At 36.8% G+C, this 22,042-nt stretch overlaps 1 protein-coding gene across 2 annotated transcripts; it reads right to left on the bottom strand.

The window, feature by feature from the left end:
* Nucleotides 1–7,125: 7,125 nt before the first annotated feature.
* On the bottom strand, nt 7,126–14,417 carry LOC103956661 (methionine aminopeptidase 1D, chloroplastic/mitochondrial). Of its 2 annotated transcripts, none has more exons than XM_009368690.3 (10): nt 14,241–14,417; nt 11,015–11,084; nt 10,396–10,621; nt 9,719–9,880; nt 9,586–9,627; nt 9,131–9,202; nt 8,416–8,495; nt 8,114–8,211; nt 7,677–7,724; nt 7,126–7,565 (listed from the first exon to the last, which is right to left on the bottom strand). In XM_009368690.3, exons 1-10 carry the CDS (start codon nt 14,356–14,358, stop codon nt 7,420–7,422), a joined length of 1,062 nt encoding a protein of 353 aa, XP_009366965.2. In that variant the 5' UTR covers nt 14,359–14,417; the 3' UTR covers nt 7,126–7,419. The 2 variants fall into 2 exon arrangements, with proteins under 2 accessions (XP_009366965.2, XP_009366971.2); XM_009368696.3 differs by lacking the exon at nt 14,241–14,417 and adding an exon at nt 11,300–11,583.
* Nucleotides 14,418–22,042: the final 7,625 nt, after the last annotated feature.

Below are 22,042 nucleotides of genomic sequence, written 5' to 3'. Positions count from 1 at the left end.
GAAGGGGACTAGAGCAATCCCATGATGCGTGACCTACTGGGAAGTTGCTCGTGAGTTCCCAAAAACAAAACGTGAGGGAATGGTAAGCCCAAAGCGGACAATATCGTGCTACTGTGGTGGAGCGGGCCCGGGAATTGATCCGCCCCGGGCCGGGATGTGACAATTTGGTATCAGAGCCTAACCCTGGCCATGGTGTGCCGACGAGGACGTCGGGCCCCTAAGGGGGGTGGATTGTGACATCCACTGGGAAGTTGCTCATGAGTTCCCAAAAACAAAACTGTGAGGGAATGGTAAGCCCAAAGCGGACAATATCGTGCTACGGTGGTGGAGCGGGCCAGAGAAGTGATCCACCCCGGGGCGGGATGTGATAGTTTTCACCTCATTTGCTCGTGAGATTGAACTCTATCTAAAAATATTTAGTGTCGCCCTGTTTATGGATTTTAAATAACCAATTTCCAAACTTCACTCTTTGTAACTAGTTTAATTAAAATCTAAATTCAAATAAATTAATATAAATTCCCAAAAATAATAATATAAAATCTCAATAATACAAATACGTAGATTATAACAGTGAAATCTAGAAACAGGATTTCACAACAATAGTAGCTTTACTTTTTAAACCAGCACAAGACGGTCAAAAAGAGCCAAGACATCAGAATTAGCGATCAACTACAATCGCTCAAAGTGATTAGAAAGACTTAGTTCTCCGAGGGTGTGTTTGTTTACCCTCTCTAACTTGGACTAGACTGAAATAGACAACTTATTAAAGTAGTCATGTGTTTGTTGCACCGCAGGACTAAGTTTAGTGAGACTAAAGAGGACTCGTCCTGACTAAAACCTTCGCTATAAGGTCTTAGCGGAAGCCCCTGAAAAGCACGAGATTAGCTAATACCATGTTTTCATTTGACCTGGGATTCATCTGCTTCACTTCGACCTTAACTCATTTGCTTCGCTTCAACCTCGACTCATCTGCTTTGCATGATTGATGACGGACCTGCATCACCACGGTTGAAACTCATATCCCCAAAAGATGGGATCTTTGTGAACCCAGTGGTGGGTGAGGGAGGAATATGGAGGGCGAGAATGTCGGCTGAGACACTGGGACACTGGCGATGAAAATATGAGCTTTGCTTTGACCTGGGTTTCGTTTACTTCACTTTGACCTCGACTCATATGCTTCGCTTCGACCTTGACTGAACTGCTTCGCTATGACCTCGACTCATTTGCTTCACTATGACCTCGACTCATCTACTTTGCTTTGACCTCGACTTATCTACTTCACATGATTGACGACGAACCTGCATCACCACCATTGAAACCCATATTCCTAAAAGATGGGATCTTTGTGAACCCGGTGTTTGAATTTGCAATACCAATTATAGTTGGCTTATTCTGTGTTTCAGCTAAAATCTTTCACTCCTTAATTAGTGTATGTTGATGCACAAAATTAGATAAACTATGGAACAACGTAAAGTGTCAAGTTTCTGACCTTCACTTAATTGCCCTGGTTACCTAGTGATGATAATATGTAAAGAGATAGAGATAGGGAAGCAAACACAAGATGTATGTACATGGTTCACCCTAAGTTTGGCTACATCTAGGGGTAGAGGAGTTCTCATTAATAGTGAAGGGTTTACAAAATACATAGGTTCAAGCATAATGACATTAGGGATTAATGACGAGTTTAAATACAATAATGACATTAGGGATTAATGACGAGAGAATGGTCTCCTTTTATAGTTGAGGAGAGTCTCCGGCTTCCATCTGCAGTCGATGTGGGATTCTAGGAGCTTTGTTCTAATGTTGACGTGTCATGTTGTGATTGGTCAAGAGAACGGTGCATATTTTCTTAGTGGGAGATATGTCTCACCCGAGATATGATGAAATAGTTCACTATTTGCCCGAGCTCTTGAAGAGGATGAAGGAACAAGGGTATGTTTCCGACAGGAATTTTGTGCGCATGATGTTGAAGAGGAGCAAAAAGACTCTCCTACCACAGGCGTTGCGTTTGGCATTATTTTTACTCTACCAAGAACACCGATCAAAATTTTTAAGAGCTTAAGAACATGTGTAGATTTTCATGCTACGATTAAGTTTATTTCTAATTGCTAACAGAAAAATTATAGTATAGGATTCAAATTGGCATTGTTTTGAGGACGGGAACTATTCATGTCCAGACTATTGGTGATTTAATACACCTACTAATCTGTACACAAGGCATTTGATTGGAGTAAGACTCAAGAAACAAGTATAGTCTTCTGTGCAATCTGGGAACTTCTCACATTTTGTTTTGAGTGGAAAGAACTAGAATCTAAATTTTCTACATCTTCAACATTGACGTGTAAAGATGTTATGCTGAATGTTCTCCGATTAATATGAACAATGTTTGGCTCCTTAGTCATTATCTTTAACTACAAATCACAATTTAACAGCAAGATTAATTATTAAAATTCCAAAAAAAAAAAAAAAAATTAAAATTCCATTACCATTGGTCCCTCAACTCATCAAAATGTGTAGCTATGGTCATCTTCGTTAACTTCGTCAGAATTTTGTCAAAATAAGTTATGTTAGAAGAACCATTGCTACAATTAGGGTCCATCAACTCATCAAAACGTGTAGGTATGGTATTTTTCATCAACTTCGTCAGAATTTTGTCAAAATGAGTTATGTTGGAATGACCATTGCTACCATTGGTTTAAAGTTTGAGGGACCATTGCTCCAATTGAGTTAAAGTTGAGGGACCACTTCTCCAGTTGAATTAAAGTTGAGGGACCAATGAAATGAATGTTTAGTTTAGGGACCATAGTTGCACGTTTTGATGAGTTGAGGGACCAATGATAATGAACTTTTAGTTGAGGGACCATTGCTCCAATTGTGTTAAAGTTAAGGGACCATTGCAAGAATTTACTCTAAAATTCTTTCTCCAGTATTTGATGCTACACAAAAACTGACCCAATACAAACTTTCTTCCTGTTGTAAATGTGTATTGCTGCATATAATGATCCATCTATGAAAGATCTCATATGAATGACACCAAGGCTCATGTTGGAGACACCATAAGACACAAAGCACATGTGGAAGACACTAAAGCACATGTGGAATACACCAAAGCATGCATGAGTGTGGATGCTTCACACCATTTCTATATAAATAAGTGTGGAGAGCTCAATTCTGTAAACCCACCCCCATTAATAGTGAGCTACTTTAGTAAGATTATACACTAAAATGAGAGTTATTTCTGTATTTCTATTATTTCAGATAAGAGAGAGATAACTATTGTTGCCCCTGAGACCGTAAGCATATTTGTCGAACTTCATAAATATTGTGTTTTATTTACTTTACATTCTATTGCACACATACCATTGATGTCACACCACTTCCTTAGGCCCAGCCCAGGTCTAATGCGGGTAGGGCAACCGTCTGGGGCCCAAAAAAATTGGGGGCATCAAAATAATTGGGGTGATATATTTATATATATTTTTATAAGAGTATAAATTTATAAAATTTGGTTTAGTGACAAAGAAATTTAACTAGAATTGGTGGTTTTGTTGTTTAAAATGAATGAAGAGGCCTTAGGTTCAAAACACCATGTGTGCTTATTTACATTCCAATTTTTACAAATTTCTTTTCATAACAGTATAAATTTATAAAATTTGGCTAAATGATCAAGAAGTTTAATTAGAAGCAATGATTTTTGTTGTTTAAAATTAATGAGAGGTCCTAAGTTCGAAATGTTATGTGCATGTTTATTTTTTTCAATTTTTACAAATTTTTGTTTGGTTGTTAATTTATTTACTAGCTAGTAACTATGTGGGTTGCTATTTTTAAATATCTATTCCAATTCAAGTCTAATCTTCAGCAAAAAATAATGCGTAGACTAAATTTTTAGACCAAATTTGCAAATAATATTACGTGTCATCAAAAGGTTTAATTTAGTGTTCATTCATTACTTATACATATCCTTAAAGACTCAAAAACATTAATATTTTTTTAGTCTTATATTGACGAGGTTAGTAAATAAGAAAAAACAACTCACGATTTATACAAAAACACTTTAAAAGTTCAAATAGAAAACAAAACTCATATTCTATCTACTTGAAAGCCCGAAGTTTTTTAGTTTCCTTCTCTTGATACAAAATAAATTAATTATTTCGTATTTCTAAATTATTGAGTTTGAAGTGTTTTTCTAAATATAATTTTATCGATGTTTTACGTGTGAAAACAAATATTATTTTTTTTATATATGAAATGAGGGCACATTTTTTTACGTCGTCCCGGACCTCAAAAATCTCTGGACCAGACCTGCACTTCCTACACTAGATCTTTGAATATAAAGATATAATTGTAGGACATACTATTATCGCCGCTAGCCAGAACCCATTATGTAATTAAGCTCAAGTTGAATCAATTAAAATCTTTCACCTACTTAAATTCGCTACACACTTGCATCTTGGCATGAAATTAGGAAGCCAGAAAAAAAACAGAAAGAAAGATGAATGAGGAGGAGGAGAAGAAGAGGAAGATGGTGAAAAATCTCCTTCCCAACAAACAGATTGTGTTGAATCAGTCTGTGAACGGTAATTCTATCACCGTAGCTTGGTGGGTTTATTTCATCGCGCAGAGAATGTGTCTGCCTCATCATTATTTGATCAATTTTAAACCCAGCAATGGGACAATATGTATGGAATGAACCTCTTATAGTTATATATGCATGTATATATGTATATAAATAGGTAAAGTTCCAAACTTTTAACCCGCACACCGGTGCATTATATTTTTCATATATGTGTGTGTGTGTGTATTACATGAAAATAATGGGTTCTTAGGTCAAGAGGCTGGGACGTACCAAACAATCAAAATGTATGTCCTCAAGCGTTGGGTACTACATAACATGTCCTTAAAAGTATATGCGTATATGGTCTATAATAGGCTTGGACAATCCGACGCACCAAATAAAGTGAATTGAATTGAAATTTATTCGTAAATCCAATGTCTTTCGTTCGACTCGTCATTTCTCATTATTTCAACAAATCACATTGTCACATGCACATATACACTTTTCTTTTTGTGTATGCTTCTCATGAATTATTTTTGTATATATATGTTGAACTATGATTTGAGTAGTAATTTCTTACATGTAAAGAGTCAAGTTGTGTTATACCTTAAATTCAATGTTAGGATAAACAATAAGAACCGAATAAAAATTTAAAGCTTTATGATCAAGGCTTAAGGGTGTGTGATATCCATAAACATTAATTAATTGTTGGTATCCAAGTAAAGATCCCAAGACTATGCAAGCAAATTATCCATGTTAATATTTAAGGGGACGTTTGTTTACCCTCATTAAGTATGACTGGACTAGACTGAACTAGGTGTTAATGTAGTCCATGTTTGTTAGAGAAAGGGACTAGCTTTAGTAGGATTAAACCTCACTCGCCTCGACTACGGGGCTCGCTAGATAGTCTTAGCGAGACCCCCCAAATACCACCGGATTGCTAAGACCCTTCTTTTCTCTCGCATTGTCCCGCTCGGCTCCTCACCCTGCTTGACAACCTCGCCGGACCATCCCAGGACCACCGTCGAGTCCTCGTAAATCACGGCTTCCTCTGCCACTTTCTCTTCTTAGTTGCTCCGCGCGTCGTCTATCCCTACTTCGCCGCTCTCATTTACTTCTTCCTCAGTACCTCACACATAAAAAAACCCAAAACATCCAACCCCAGAATTTGAAACAAAAAACAGAAAAGAAAAAAAAAATTACAAAATCGTTGTGCCTCTAAAACCCAGTCGCTCCATCAGCTGCACATCAGTCATTCCAGCACCTCCAAAATCCAAATCGCGCCATGGGCTCTGTTGATTGTATGATTTGTTCATTTTGCTTGGCTGTGAGAGGATAAACTTTTGTCAACGGCGACTGGGATGAGCACCAATACTTTATGTACTAAGAGGGAGAAAGAGGAAGTGAAGCTGTGAGAGAAAGGGAAGAGGGGGAGGTGTCTCTACAAAGTTGTGAGAAAGAGAGGAAAGGGGTTTCCAAAAGGGTATCAGTTATCTTCCAGAAAGCAATGGCAGAAGCACGACTAAAAAAAATGTAGTGGCGGAAGATATTTTTATAATTTGAAAGTGAATTAAAAATAATAACAAAATATTGTGGATCTTAAAAATATTTTAGTTTGTAGTTTAGTCCGACACTGCACTAAACGCTTCACTAAGCTAGTCTAGCTTAGTCTAGTCTAAGTCAATCCAGCTTAGTCCTTACAGTTAGTCTAATTCGAGACAATTTGGTGCAACAAACGCACTCTAATTGCCCAAATCAGCAAATCAAAGACCAACTCATTTTCCATTTCCTTTTGCCTACTTTGAGCAGATCCAGTTACTCACGCGTTAGGAACAGCCCAATAGTAAGACAGAGAGATGGAAAGATTGATTTTGGGTGCCTAATATGAACCAACCTAGGTTCTCCTTTTGGAACAGTAAGGGTCCTACCTCTCCACTTCACTGACTTCTTGTCATAAACTAAAATTGTCTTGTGATTCATATAATAATATAATAATTAGTAATTACTATCTCATTTGTTGGCCGGCTTGAAGTCTGATCTGATCCGCCCACCAAACGAGGCCTAAAAATTAAAGCAGAGTTAAACCAACATTACAAGCATCAAGGTATAAATTGAATATACCAGTTTTCTAGCCACATCTCTTTTAATTAAGCTGTTGAGATCATTGGTTCGACACTGTGATTGCGTTGGTCAAACAATCTTTACATACAAAACTACTTAGGCACACGTTATGCCAGTAAGAACTTTGAAGGAATGCCTGGATAGACATACAATTGAAAACACACTATTCAATGTGAATTTCAGGTCCTTTTGGGATGGAAAATGTTTGTTGCAGCAGTTGAACTAATTTCGGTCCAACGTCACACACAGCACAGAAAGCTCGAACAGACATTGAAGCGTCCGTTGGACATGCCCTAAAGTTACAGAGACATCTTAATCTTTTGGAAAGAAATATCATCTCACCACTAAAATAGCATGGATAGCAGGGCCTTTGTAGGCACAAATTGGTGAAATACCGCTTTCATGAGTCTCGACATTGAAGAATTATCCCTAACGAAAGTATAACACGCTGAGCACAACTATTTCGACAATTCATGTTGATAATTACATGTCACTGTATGAAAGAAACAATCAAACGTGTAAAGACCATGTAAAGCAGCTTCTTGTATAACACACTACACTTATGAGAAACAATGTTAATATATTTGGTATGTGTAGAAGTAGGAATCACCTAATATAACCGTAAAAGCGAAATAATATTAGCACTTACAATATAGAAATTTTTACTTGGAAGATGCAGATCCAATCGAGTATAATCCCCAGAATTATCTATAGGTTCTCTCGTATAAGGTCTTGCGCCACCGCTAACACTGAGTTAGTATCTCAGCCCCATCCTCGGTTATTAAAATGGTATGTTCGAACTGCGCTGACAAGCTTCCATCTTCTGTGACTACCGTCCAGTTATCGTCCCACATTACAGCATTATAGCTACCCATTGTCAGCATCGGTTCTGCACACCAAGTACATGATAAATAAGCAAGGACTTTTTACAAATAGAGGTCTGTAATAAGAAATACGGTCGTATACAACAAAAAAAAAGCTAAGTTCGAATATGCATTACCTATTGTGAAGGTTTGGTTTAATAACATGCGTCCACTATCATTGTTCCCTGCAAGGAATAGCAAGCATCACTTCAACCGGAATGTTCAGCTGTTAGCAGATATTCTAGATGCACCCTGTGTGTGCAGTGCACATCCATGCATATTACTAGTGACAACATATTGCTGAATTTACGAAGGAGAGATTAATAAATTTATGTTACTAAATTTACGAACTTCACTTCCAGGTAAATCCAGGGGGTCATTTCATAGCCTAGTAGATATGTATATTGTAGATGATTCTATGACAGTACAGCTAAGTACTTCCAGGTCTAAGGGCACAGTAATAAAATTTCAGTTGCCAAAATAATTAGTCTAAATAATATTCCTCGACCGTAAGTTTTCAATAAATAATTTGCATGATTTGCTTAAATAGCAGCAGAAAGTTCAGAATGATTACTGAAGTGTAGAATAACTGGATCGGCATGAAAGACGCGTCCAACTCCATGACCAACGAACTGTCGAACAACACCATAGCGGTTTTTATCTGCATGGTCTCTAATTGAGGGAGAAAAATGGCGATTATTAGAAAAAAGTTAATTATCAATCCATATGTTACTCATGTATGCATGCATGTGACAGAGCCTCCAGACAAGAAGAAACATTTAAAATTTACTGCACCAATGCTACTGCTGAATCCTAAATATAAGAAACAGAGAACTACAGCATACGGGGAAGGGGGTGGGGAAGAAAATGCCTTACTGGATTGTTTTGCCAATTTTCTTATACTCCACTCCTGGCGCGCATATTGAGATTGCCTTGTCGAGACATTCTTTAGTTACCTAAAGCAATACTTCAAAATTAAATCTTGTAAGCATAGCTATAATACAAGAATATCTCCAGAAGTTTAAAAATTTATTCTTCACCCAAAGTCATACAATTGACAATTTGCCTGAAGAGGTTCTTATACAAGATGTCCCACTACAGATCTATAGCTTTAGAAGTGGGAGATAGAATTTCCATGATTCATAAACTTTCATGCCACCAATAAGTACCAATGAATAAGTTGAAACTATACGTATAAGAACAAACAAAGGAAGTCCAAAAGCACAAAAACAGGGGCAGCTGAAACATCTTTTGTAAGTTTGTTATCTATGACCAGTCAGTGAACGACACTTCTAGACAAGCACCAGATTCTAAGAGATAGGGCATTTGGAAGATATTAGCTACAGAAGGTAAGCGAAGTTACATACATGTGCTACTAATTTGCAAATAATTAAGTGAAGTGAATTCTTGTGAAACTAATGGGAACTTTCTGCTCATCTACCTACCAAGAACAAACCCTGAAACTCTAAAAAGAAAATAAAAAATAAAAAATCTTGATTAGTGAAGATTTTTTATCAAATTATTGCTCACCGTAACAAATACGTAGAAAAACAATGGGATTCCACAAAATTTAAAAGAAAGATATTTCCACCTGAACTAACTTTCTTGCCTCATTATCAACATCTCCACAAAAGAAGGTTGTTGATGTATCACCATGATACCCCTGTAAAATACAAACCCATCAAATGGATAAAGATACTAAAGCGTGAACTTGGAAAGTCGTTGAAGATGCATTCGATCTATGCATTGTCAAACAGGTAAAAAGATGTAATTATCCTGATAAAAGAATGACAATCATGCAAACAATTCCAGCAAGAAAGTATCAGAAGTTTGGAACCCAGCCTATAAAGGAGCAAGAGACTGGTTGCAAGAGGCATTCAGATAATCTACCAATATAAGCATAATTTATATAATATAAAACAAACTAAAACAAGTTGAGCTGTGCCAGCCATTTAATATAGATAGCAACGTCAAAACCTCAACTCCAATTATGTCTATCTCATGTCAGTTTATTCAAATTATGCATGCTTAAAATATATCACTCACATTTAAATAGACCGTAACATCAATATTAACTATATCACCATCCTGCCAAAAACCAAAAGATGTCAGTTTGATCTGAAAGTATTGATTATTTAGAAGCATACAATTTTGTAGCAAAGAACTTATATTAAAGGACCTCAAGTGCTCGGGAATCTGGTATTCCATGGCAAATACATTCATTCACTGATGTGCATACGCTCTTTGGAAACCCACCATAGCCAAGTGGTGAAGGGTAGGCCCCGTTATCAATTATCATTTGGTGAACAGCTTGGTCAATTTCATCTGTCTTTGTGCCTGGCTGCCAACAGAAGCAACAACTAAAGATTTCATACAGAGCAAGACACCCACCTCTCCAACATCATGCAATCAAAGTCACAAATTCATCCCCGATCACTTGTCAGTCAAGAATGAAAATTAACAAATAGATATTGAACAATCTTAAATGCATCATGCAAGTACCCAAGTAGCTTAATAACTGTAGAAGTTAATTGCAATGATCAAAAGAAAAACGAAAAGACCAGTTCAGAAAATATTATAGAGATTAAACATGCAACGCCTAGTTTTTACCAAATCCAAATCTACAATCTTAAGAGAGCAGCAAATTGAAGAAAAACATTTTCCTTCTTTTCTTTTAGAGGGGAGCTGGGGTTTTGGGAAATAAGCATGCTGAATCTGCACTACTAGAATGCAGCCTACTTTTTGGCACAGCCTTGGATTTTCTGGTAAAAGCCACAAGGTAAAAACAACGACCTCAAATTATTTTATTGAGCAAGTGCAAGTATAGATGATTAACAAGCCAGAAGCAGAATTCACCTTGACCAAAGTTCCAGCATATTCAAGAACCTGTGCTGCTAGCCTTCCAGAGGCTCTCATGCATTCTATCCCTTTCTCATCATGCACTTCAGGTCCACTCGCAATTCCAGGCGATTTTTTAGATTTGACATAAGGAGGCCTTGGTATATGATCTGGAACAGGGCGCTGAGGTGAAATTTTTCCAGGTCTTAGACGTTTGCGCTTGTTTACCACTGTATCTACATTTCTAATTTCAACAAAATAGCTGTCACTTTAGAGTTACAAAAATGTGCCTGCATATGTATGTTCTCTTAAAATAAACTATGAAATTGAAAATCTTAGGGTTCATAATTCCAATCCAGAAACCTCATTCATCAAATAAAAACTCAAAAATAGTGCCATGAGGAGGTCAGAAACTAGATCAAGCAAGCTAAAAGCTAATGCATGATACTACAATATTAGATGTACTCATTTGAACTTCTAAAGGCAACACTTGTACAACATGGGAGCCAATTGGCATCATTCATTTTGTATTTGTAAGAAGCTTAACAATAAAAGTGCATGAAGAAACGTATGTCTACTTTGTGTGTGCTTGTGTCTATATAATAAATGTGAGCGCACAGAATGTTTCATGCCATACCTTCCATTGAACAAGAGGTTTGTCAAGCCAGAAAATTTTCTGGGTAACTGCATTGAAACATGCTTGCTTCCTGCGTGTGAGAAATAGAAACAAAAAAAAACAGTGATCATCACAACAAATTACAACATCTGTGTTTCGCATAACATTTCATGCGAATATAAATAACTTGCAATGATATGTATGCATCATTGACATCTAAGCTGATTTAATAAACATGAGAAAATAACCAAAATAAGATTAAATAAAACACTTGCACATAACAATTGAAACAGAAGCTACTCTTACCATTCTCTCACTCTTACACAGTGGCTTCTGACCTTGTGCACTCTCTTACGCTCACAGCCTCACTCACACACGTGTCCCCTTACATTGTGCATTTTAGGCTCATTTTCTCTTTTTCTCTGGGATGGGCCTTGCTTCATTCATCAAATGCTTGCTAGCACACAAATTAAATTTGCAAAACCCTGACTAATTAATAAGTTGTACAAAATGAAGATTAGGCGACATGGGCTTCCAAAATTGGATCAAGCCCAACTTTTAAACCCAAAGCACCAATATGTCAATTCATTAGATTTTTCATTTCTCTAGTTACCACATTCAAACCAACTATTTCCTGATGTTTTAAGTGATCCTTGCGCTTCCATTTGCTTTCTCACCCGCACAGCATCTTCCCATCTTCCAGCTCTTGTATATATATTAGACAGGGTGACATAGTGGCCAGAATTTTCCGGTTCCAACAGGACTAACTGTTCGGCAGCAAGCTTTGCAACATTAACATTTTGATGGGCTCGGCAGGCAGCTAGCAGAGCTCCCCAAATACACTTATCAGGCTCCAAAGGCATCCTATGAATAAAATTAACTGCATCTTCAAGTTGACCATCACGTGCTAGCATGTCAACAACACATGCATAATGTTCCATGGTGGGGATGACGCTATACTTCTTCGTCATACTGTAGAAGACTTGAAGACCCTCATCCACAAGACCTGAGTGACAACAAGCCGACAAAACAGAAGTAAAAGTTACAGAATTTGGGCAAATTCCTGAATGATTCATCTCTTGCAGAAGCTCAAGAGCAGCTCTGCCATCCCCATGCATTCCAAAGCCTCCAATCATTGAGTTCCATGTTACTAGATCCCTATTGACCATGTTAGAAAATACAGAGTATGCAGATTCAATGCATCCACATATGGCATACATATGGATCAATGCATTCCATACCGGAGCAACCAAATCAAAACTATTTTTCCTAACAAAGGCATGAATTTGTTTTCCAAATTTCAAATTGCATGTCGGCAAGACAGTAGATATTGTCGTTTGGTCAACTTTGACCTGTTCTCTTTGCATTTTTCTAAAACATTCAAGTGCCAAATCCTCCAGTCCTAAATCAATAAAACCAAGAATCATGGCATTCCAAGAAACAACATCAGCTGGGTTCATCAATCTAAATACATTTGTAGCATCCTGAATTCTACTACAGTTGGCATATAATATCAACAATGCAGGGCCAGCTGAGCTGTAAAATGCAATGCCAGATCCTATTTTTATCCCATAACCGTGGATTTCTTTCCCATTAAGCAAAGATCCCAGATGCCGACAAGACACGAGGACAGCAGAAAGTGAGTCCAAATCGGGGTACACCCTGCTGCCATCCATCATATCCCTGAAAATCTTCAAAGATGACTCATGATTCCCAATCCTTGAAAATCCTGAAATCAAGGTGGTCCATGAAATGATATTAGGTTCCTTAATCTGATCAAAGATTCTCTTCGCCTCGTCACAGTGCCCTAGTCGGCAGTAAGCATCCATTACCGTATTCAAAGTAACAACATCAGGTTCACAAACATCCAAATGCATACAATCAAATAGTTCTACAGCCAACCCAAGCATCCCATTGCACACATATCCAGAGATCATAAAATTCCATGACAATAAATCTCTTTCCACCATCTCATCAAAAACCTGTTTAGCACTCCTAACATCTTTGCATTTGGAATACATATCAATCAATGAATTGCAAACTTGCACATTAAGCTCAAACCCACGTATGATCACATCTTTGTGAACCAGAAAACCCACTTTTACGCTTGAGAGCTGTGAACATGCCTTTAAGACCTTCGGAAACACGTACCCGTCAGGCAAAACACCTTTCAAAATCATTTCACCATACGCTCTCACACATTCTTCATACATTCCATGCCTCGAATAGAATCCAAGGATCGCAGTCCAAGCAAAGACGTTTGGGTTTAACAATTTGTCAAACAACTTCCATGCAGACACCAAATCATCACAATCCGCATACATTTGAACTAATTTGGTGACTAGGAAGGGGTTTTTATTTAACCCATATTCGATTATCATTTGATGGGCTTGTTTTCCTTTATTTAAAGACTTTGAATTGCTGCAAAGTTGAAGGTAAAGATTGAGTTGAGAAGGAGAGGGGGATTTGCTATTGATAGTGGACAAGATTGACATTGCTCGCTTAGAACGCCATACACTGATCTCTGGTGGTAGTTTAGTGCAGTAAAGGTCAGAGCCAACTGGGACAGAGAAAATAGAACTTTGTGGGAATTCCGACTTGGCTAAATGGGAATTTAGCACACTAAAGCTTAGTGCATATTTAGTGCGTGCTTGAACAAGAGGCTGGCCAAGCCACAAAATTTTGTGTGATAAGTGCATCGACACACACCTCTTATGTGTGAGAATTACAAACATGAAAAATAACAATGACAATCACAAAATTCACATGCTCTTAGACTGCAGAGAACTACAAACACAAAAAACAAAGAACATCACAAAATTCACATGCTTTATGCTTTAACATCTCCCTACCAAAAAAGAGAAGACAAAGAAAGATTAGGTATCAAGTTGAATCATTTGATACCAAAGATCCCAATTTTGATTCTCTTTTTTATTTCAACTCACATCATCAGATACAAAACTGCATTACAGTAATCAGATACGGATTACAACAGTTCATATAGCCATAAAAGCAGTCCCAAAAAAGACCCAATAACCTAAGCTCACTGCAAACCACAATACCTCGATTTTGCAAGCTAAACGTTCACTTTTTTTATACAAATACAATCACTATATGACTCAAACAATCTTATCCAACAAACCCAAAGGAACAGACTCGATTGAAACAGAAGCTGAATCGGAAATGTTTGAACTTTTAGCTTAAAAATTCAAAAGCAAGAAAAGAAGAAAAGGGAAGAAGTAAGGACCTGGATGTAAGCCGAAGAGTTGGTGGAGAGGGTGCGCCGACTGAAGCAAGCTGTTGCCCACAAACGAGGAGAGGATTGTGGGTTGAACAGCACGCATTGCGCTCGCGCCTGTCACCATTTTTTTACAGCGTTCGCGGCTTCTGGTTCTGCTTCTGCTTCTGGCTTTCGCTGCTTTCTCTCTCTCCGTTTTATCCGCTACTTCTCTCCTCTTCTTTTGATCTGGAACGGGCCAAGCAAACGAGGTATTGGGTTGAATCTTTCTAAATGAAAAGTTATTGGGCTTTGCGTATTGAGATTAAATCCCAATTGAAACTTTGGACCTAAAGTTTCTCCACGTAAGTAAGGGCTCGTTTGGTGCATGAGATTAGATTGAAATGAATAACCTTTTAATGTCCGAGCATGTTGATGGGAGAAATGAAAAATTATGACCCACTAGAGGGTAAAAGATGGATTGCTTATGAAGAAAACTTATTTATTCCAATCATCTCCAAAATAGTAGAATTTAGAAGTGATGAGTTTTCTTCTTGTCTAATACTCTTCTAATCCCCTGTAAATCACACCCTTCTAACTTCAATTTTCCTTAAAATTGGAGAATTATCTATTGTAATCTAATCTACTTGCCAAACAATGCCTAATAATATTATACGTTTTGGGTTTAGGTTAGGTTGTCGTGAACTTGTCACCTCTAATAATAGATACATGCATAATGGGTGGAGGATTGTGTTTAGAATGTCTACAAGCACTTTTATATGAACAATAATTCTCACAACGTTTCCCAAAAAAAGGATAAAGTGTAAAATTTGGATCTTGACTAAAAATTTTGACATCCTGTTAATAAAATCATTTCCAGCAAAGGCGCATAAAGCATCTTGAACAAGCACTACTTGTCTGTATTTGACTATTTTAGCATGAAAAACACTCATAAACAATTTTGGCTAGTTAGTTGTAAAATGTTACTCCAGCAAAACTAACTATTTCCACTAACCTTGGATCTTTTATTATTTGATCACTTGTACCGTAAATAAAATGTGTCATATCTCGACCCACAAAGTTTCTCAAATTTTATATTGTATCCATAACTGTGCACAGCGTTGCTTTACCTCGTCATGAAATATGTGATATTTGAGCCACAAACTTAGTATAATTAGACTATTTGAGATACTCTTACAAATAAAAGTGCTTCTTATAAAAGCATATGTTATGAAGATGACTTGGTTCTTTAAGAGTGATGACAATCACACTTTAAATTTCCAAAAGATGAATACTTTGTCGTTTACAAACTGCCACCAGCAAGTGAGTTTGGTGGAGTGTAATCAAACTTATATGTACACCTCTTATTTGTGTAAGTCTATCAGACATAACCCCAAAAATACGATTAGGTATATTCCAAAGAATCACTTCAAATCAATGGCTCAACATCAACATGTGACTCAACTTCTTCTTCTTCTTCTTCTTCTAGTTTGGGTAAGAGCTTCCTCTGCTTTATTGCTAGTGTACAAATAGGTCAAATCGACCTGAACCCAACTCAAATCAAACCACGGTTTAAGATCACATTTTTTTTCAATAAAAAAGCAGAACCAAAGCACTCGAATTAGTATAATTAATAGATAAAATGTATGCCGAATTCATATGTTTTAACTGCATAACTAAAAAAGTTCATGTTCATATCATCTATATGCATATAACATGTCATAAAACCCAAAGATGTAAATGGAAGGTCTCATGTCCGAGTTTTATCGATGTTGAGTTTGATACCTAATTATATAACTACATGATTTAGTGCAAATCTCTTTCTTTCCATATCACCGAACAAGCTATTTAGTACTATGGTCTAATGGTATTCATCTTCACTTGTAAGTAAGAGGTTTTAGGTGAGATTCTTGACAAATGCGAAGTTGAACTATATTATTATGGCAATCTCATTGCAAAGCTTAGACCATTCTCTCATTTCTTTAATGTAGATATTATGTAATGGACACATTGGAGGTAAAATAGTTCAAGTGGAAGTGAAAATGGGCCCTCTTTAGTACCACGTAGGCCTCTGACGTACGTCACAGAAAATCTTGACGGTCCTCCAGCTTAAAATTCCGCCCAAAGCCCATACCCCGACGATATGTCCTTTCCAACTCCCTATCGGTCCTCTAAAACGACAAGTTTTGGAATCCGATGCTGCTGCCGCAAGCTAGTGCGGAGAAAGGAAGGACGGATCGATACTGTTGCCTGCGTCGGTAGTCAATCTGACAGTGGTCCCAGCCAATGTCGTGGGGCCCACCTTCTCAGAGAGACACGAAGAGGAGAAGAACAAGAAGAAGAAGAAGAACCAACGGCTAAACGACGTGTCGGAATGTTAACGCATGTTATCCCAATTTTTCCAGTCCCCACGCTTGGTTTTGATCAAGAGTAATTGAGCACGAAGGGCACGTTTAAAGGAAACGTCCTACGGTTCGTACTGGTTGCGTAGGTAGATATTAAAATTTGTACAACTTGGGTTTGTACAAATGTGTTCGGTTTGTACAAACGATCTTGAATGATCTTCCCGAATGTATATATCTTCGCATGCCAAATGAATTTTTACCGACTATTTCACTAAATTGGTGAAAGCTTGACTCATTATTCGTGAAATCGAAAGGGTGGGTTAAGGAATTGATTATAAAATAGCCTTATTATTTTCCTTTCCTTAATCTCACCCAATATGCACACTTATAACGTTTTTTTTTGTAATAATTTGACTTTTTGGAGAAGTTTTAATGCAAGGCCAATCGGAGAAGGAAGTTAAGAGGTTGAAGCTCGTTGTGTCCGAATTTCATAATTTTCCATGAAGCCATTCATTTCAATTTTACAAATCGATCTGCAGAAGTTGCTTGCCCATCAAAATTGTGCAGCAACAGGAGAATGATGATTTGAACACTTTCCCAATTATTCCTAGTGGTGTGCGATATATGCTTGGAAAGATAAGAGATAAAACTACGTTTCCCATATTTTTACAAAATTTTCTAGATGATACATAGACCCCATATTTGGCGTGCAAGACAGATGACGTATTTCCCAAGCCAAGAAGGATTCTTTCCTAGTTTGTGTCATTGATTGTTTAGGGGTTTGTTTTATTTTAGGAGAGTTTCTTCCAGACCTTTTAGCGTTTTTCTAAGTATAAATAAGGCACCCTAAGCTCTCTCTACAGATCACAACATCACCCTACATCCATACTACCATTCATCATCTCCGCAATTTGCGAAGAAGAGCTTAGGGACGTGTTTTGCCATAGACTTCGGCTTCTATCTTTCTTTTATTTTTATTTCTATGCATAATTAAGTTATTTTCTAAGGTTTATGATAAAGTCACGACATGAATATTTGTGAAGTACTTTGTTAATTATTATCCAATTATATGCCATGTTATATTCTTAATCTTTGTGGATATTTTATTCTAGATTTGGATTTCTAATGATTGATCACCTTTAGGAATTATACATCTAGATATTTAGATAAAACTATGAGGATGGCCAATCAATTAGGTTTATTGGAATTAAGATTAAGAAGAGTAGATAAACTAGTGAGGATGACCAATATCAAGCTAGTCCTACTTGGTTGACTCCTACTTGGTTAACATGATTCTTCTACACTTAATGGGTTTTTATGTGTTTAATTGTATGCCTAACGAATAGGATATAATTATCATATAGAGATACAAGAGTTGATGCCTGACCACGGCTTAATTCTTACCTTAGAAAGAAAGAACAACCTTTACATTGGCATTATAATTGGATGGTAGTTGTTCTAGGAAAAGTAAATAGGACTGTTATTGGTGAATTCATAACCTTAGGTTTTCTTGTGTCGTGTGTTTATTTTAATTCATTGTCTTTTCTTTTTCTTGTTAATTTTAGACTTAATCAATTACTCAATTTTTGAATTCAATTTATCCTTTGTTTGTTTAATTAAGCCTAGCATGATTTTAATCGGTTAAATTGGTGTTAAACAATCCCTGTGGGATGGACCTCGTATTTGTATATATTACTACAATTGATTCGTGCGCTTGTGAGTTTAATTTGGTTTAAGTTAATCTATAATTTAGGTTAGTTTAAATACACATCACTTGTCACATCCCAGCCCTCCCTCGCAGTGATATTGTCCGCTTTGGCATTCCCCCTCTGGACTAGGTCACAGCAGAGGGCTACCGCACTGTTTTGTCCTTGCAAGCCGCAGCTCCAAAAGGCCTCATTGAAAGGTACATGCTAGCAATGGATATATAAGGCCCAAAGACCACGCCCTCACGGGCGATGTGGGATACTACATCACTTATGTCAAAGGGGGAGACTCTCTCTTATAATCGGCTACACTACATATGTGATAAGTATCTAGCAGAAAAATGGTATATTGTTTAAACACGTGACAATTATCTATTGCATCAGTGTTACCACTAGGACAATATACTAATTGCAAAATTATTTTTTTCCTTGTCAATGTCAAAAAGTAGTAACAAGGTAATTTAACAAGTAGGATAATACAGCACGTGTGTCATGAGTTCTCGGTTCACACAAAAAATTCAATTTCCTCTCAGTTTCTTTGTAATTTTATTTATTTATTTCTTACAAAACAATATTCCATTTCATCTCAAACTGTCCGTTTGCAAAATTCATTGTTTATATGAAGAGAAATGCTAAGGGGACACTTTCGAGGTGGGACTTTCTGCTACCTCAACATTTAATGTTAATTTTTTGTAACAACACTACAAAATTTTATAAAAAAAACATGGGCTTGCATGTAGTTGGAGTAAAGCCAGCCAGGAACCTCGTATGCATCAATGGCTTGCATGCAGTTGTAACACTCAAACCCACGCTGCATTTATTAGGGATTTTCTGCCCTCGACCTGCGTGTTTCCTCGTTTTATCGATTCTATAAATTTTATTTGCATCAAGCAACCTCTTGTAATTTAGCTTCTTTTTTTCTTTTTTTTTTCCCCATTTTTTAGCAGAACTGGTACTGATTAGTCGCTTTATAAAGCAGCTACCAAAGTTAAATCAAACTCATATTTTGAAACTTCCTTTACTCAGTAAATATTATAGGACCCCAACTAGGGTCGAGTACTCGACTTTGAGGATAATGCTAGAGACATCACCTTTTAAAATCAATTTTGTAAATCAAATTATGTGTTACCAATAGAAAATAAGTACGTTAATCAATACTTAAATAATAATTCGATCATCAACAACCACATCATTTGTAGAAGATAGAGGTTAATAAACAAATAACTTTTTAGCCCAGGCTAAAGTAAGCATAAGTGCTTCTATCTCCCAATAGAGTAATTTATTTTAGTGAAAGGAATTTCATTTAAAATAGTAAAGTGTACATACAATGGACATGTTAAATATATCTCTTAGGACATTTAGGAAATTATACATGTCCAAAGAACATCACAACCCTAACCCTAGTCACGAGGAGGAAAAGATCACACCAATCTCTGATGACTGTGCAATCATTGACAAAGAAGCTTAGTTATGAGTCCCTTCCAACAAATGTTGAGTTTCTTGCTCATCGTCATTAGCCGAGCACACAAACCATAAACACCATCACCTCATATTTGAACAACAAGTGTTGCTCTAGAATCCGAGATTGAACAAACCACGACCATGACCATGACCACAACCAGAAAATCTCTCCTCGGCAAAGTGAGAGAGGCACCACGACCACCAACTGAAGGCTCTCTTCAATAGAGAGGAAAGATAAACTACAATTAGAAACAAAAAGGGAGAAATTAAGTCAGGATTGTCGCCAACCCTAATGCCAAAGACACGGTTCGTAGCTAGGTTTTTTTTTCTCTTGCTTTTGTTTAGTCCGCGGGAGGTTTTTTATTATGGGTTTATTGTTTCTACGGGTAAATTTTCATTTGACCCCCTAAACTATTGCTCCATTTGAAATTGACTCCCTGAACTATTTTTTTGGTAAATTAACCCCCTAAACTATTTGAAATAAGCCAATTAACCCCTTGTAGTTATATTTCATCAACTATTTTGTTAAATTCAAGGGCAAATTAGTCTTTTTATCATCCATTCTTTTATGACACTTATAACCACCAATAAAATTATGACACTGTGGACACATAATAATGTGTAATGATAATGTGAAAAGGTTCGTTGTGTAAATGTTTGGTTCTTTATGTTTCTTATTATGCTATAAGTTTTTGAATTATTCTATGTCCATATGTCATTTTTTTATTGGTGGTTATAAATGACAAGTAAGAATTGATGATGAAAAGACTAATTTGCCCTTGAATTTGACATAATAGTGGACGAAATCTAACAACAAGGGGTTAATTGACCAATTTTAAATAGTTCAGGGGGTTAATTTACCAAAAAATAGTTTAGGAGGTCAATTTCAACTGAGATAATAGTTTAGGGGGGTCAAACCACAATTAATCCTTGTTTCTACCTAATCTATCTCCCAATATATTACTTCTTTTTTGTCAAAGATCTCCCAATAAATTACTTAGTTGACCACTGTTTGAGTAGAGAATAGAGAGTATTGATTGATAAGTAAATAAAAAATAAAAAATAAAAATATATTAGGTGGTCTTGTAATTTAGAATCAATAAGGCTTTGTGTGGCCACTTAATTAGTTCTATGGTCCAGTGGTAGGCCCTTCCAGAATGATGCATGCCAAGTGCCTTGCTTGGTTTCGACTATCCAACTCCATCTCTTTGAGCACCGCTCCAACCACCTTTACATCCCATCCTAGGCCTCTACAATAGACTGTGAGTTACCACGTGGCCTAATTGACATTTAGGTAGACCTATTCCTAGACACTTGTACCATAAAGTTATCAGTCTGCTCACAGTGCATGTGGCGGTTGGAAAACACTTTACATATCCTAGTCAGACTGCGCTCATAGACGGTCGTCTTTAGCTCTCAAGAGTATCCTCTTCTAAGCCCCTTGTAACTTAGGCTTTTCGATTTTCCTTAGGCTTTCCATGGCTTCTTTTCTAGCCTGCACCATTATGTGGGTCTAAAAGTACCCAACATTAACACATGTTATTGGAATACATCTAATTTGAATAATTAAATATGCATAAAAAATAATAAATAACATATAATATGTCATCCCAATTATATATCGAGTTGGTTGTAATCGATGAAGCAACAAATAAATATGGCAAAGAGATTAACTTAAATCCTTAGCCAATGCTACTTTGTAGGATCATCCTCGAGCTAGCGGTCTTCCTCTTCATGATTGATCACATGAAGCTCCCCAAGTGTTGAATCTTTAAGAGTATCCATACTAATAAACTAGCAACAAATGATAGAGTGATTGATTTAAATGTGCTAGCAATATCTCTCACTTGGATCAATATGGTTTGGGCAATACAAGGTGTTTTTGGCTTAGGATTTTTCTCTCTTTTTCTCTGAATGACAAAACTAATTGCTGTTTTGCATTAGGGTACATATGAGAAAACATATGTTGTATTTATACACCACCCTTGCCACACCATATAGGGCTTTGACGCCATGGACTTTGTCCCATGCGTTTAGCCCATCACTTGCCGACTTTGGGCTTGTGACTTGAACCCCTTTTAATTAAATAAAGCCTAAACCCTATTTAATTAAAACCGTGTCCAAAAGTCCCAAATAATTAATCTAATATAGTATAGTTAACAATTAGTTATTTTTAACCATCATCTTGGTTAACGTTGCTAGAGCAATCATAGGTGCGTGATCTCTTAGTTTCTAAATAAAGTCGGCAGTGAAATTTATTTTAATTGTACAAACCATAAATGACACCTAGCAGCATTTCTTGGCTCCCAGATTAGTAGAA

The sequence above is a fragment of a genome, unplaced genomic scaffold (assembly GCF_019419815.1).
Source record: "Pyrus x bretschneideri cultivar Hongxiangsu unplaced genomic scaffold, Pyrus_bretschneideri_v1 Contig8, whole genome shotgun sequence".
Taxonomy (NCBI): domain Eukaryota; kingdom Viridiplantae; phylum Streptophyta; class Magnoliopsida; order Rosales; family Rosaceae; genus Pyrus; species Pyrus x bretschneideri.
The sequence above is the reverse complement of the archived record's forward strand: the minus strand, read 5'-3'. Positions and strand labels throughout refer to the sequence as shown.

Coding starts and splice junctions, on each gene's coding strand:
- LOC103956661 (XM_009368690.3), bottom strand. CDS start 14,358: ATGGTGACAGGCGCGAGCGCAATGCGTGCTGTTCAACCCACAATCCTC. Junction 11,085..14,240: donor ACTCTTCGGCTTACATCCAG/GTCCTTACTTCT, acceptor TCTCACACGCAG/GAAGCAAGCATGTTTCAATG. Junction 9,203..9,585: donor ATGTTACGGTCTATTTAAAT/GTGAGTGATATA, acceptor TGTATTTTACAG/GGGTATCATGGTGATACATC.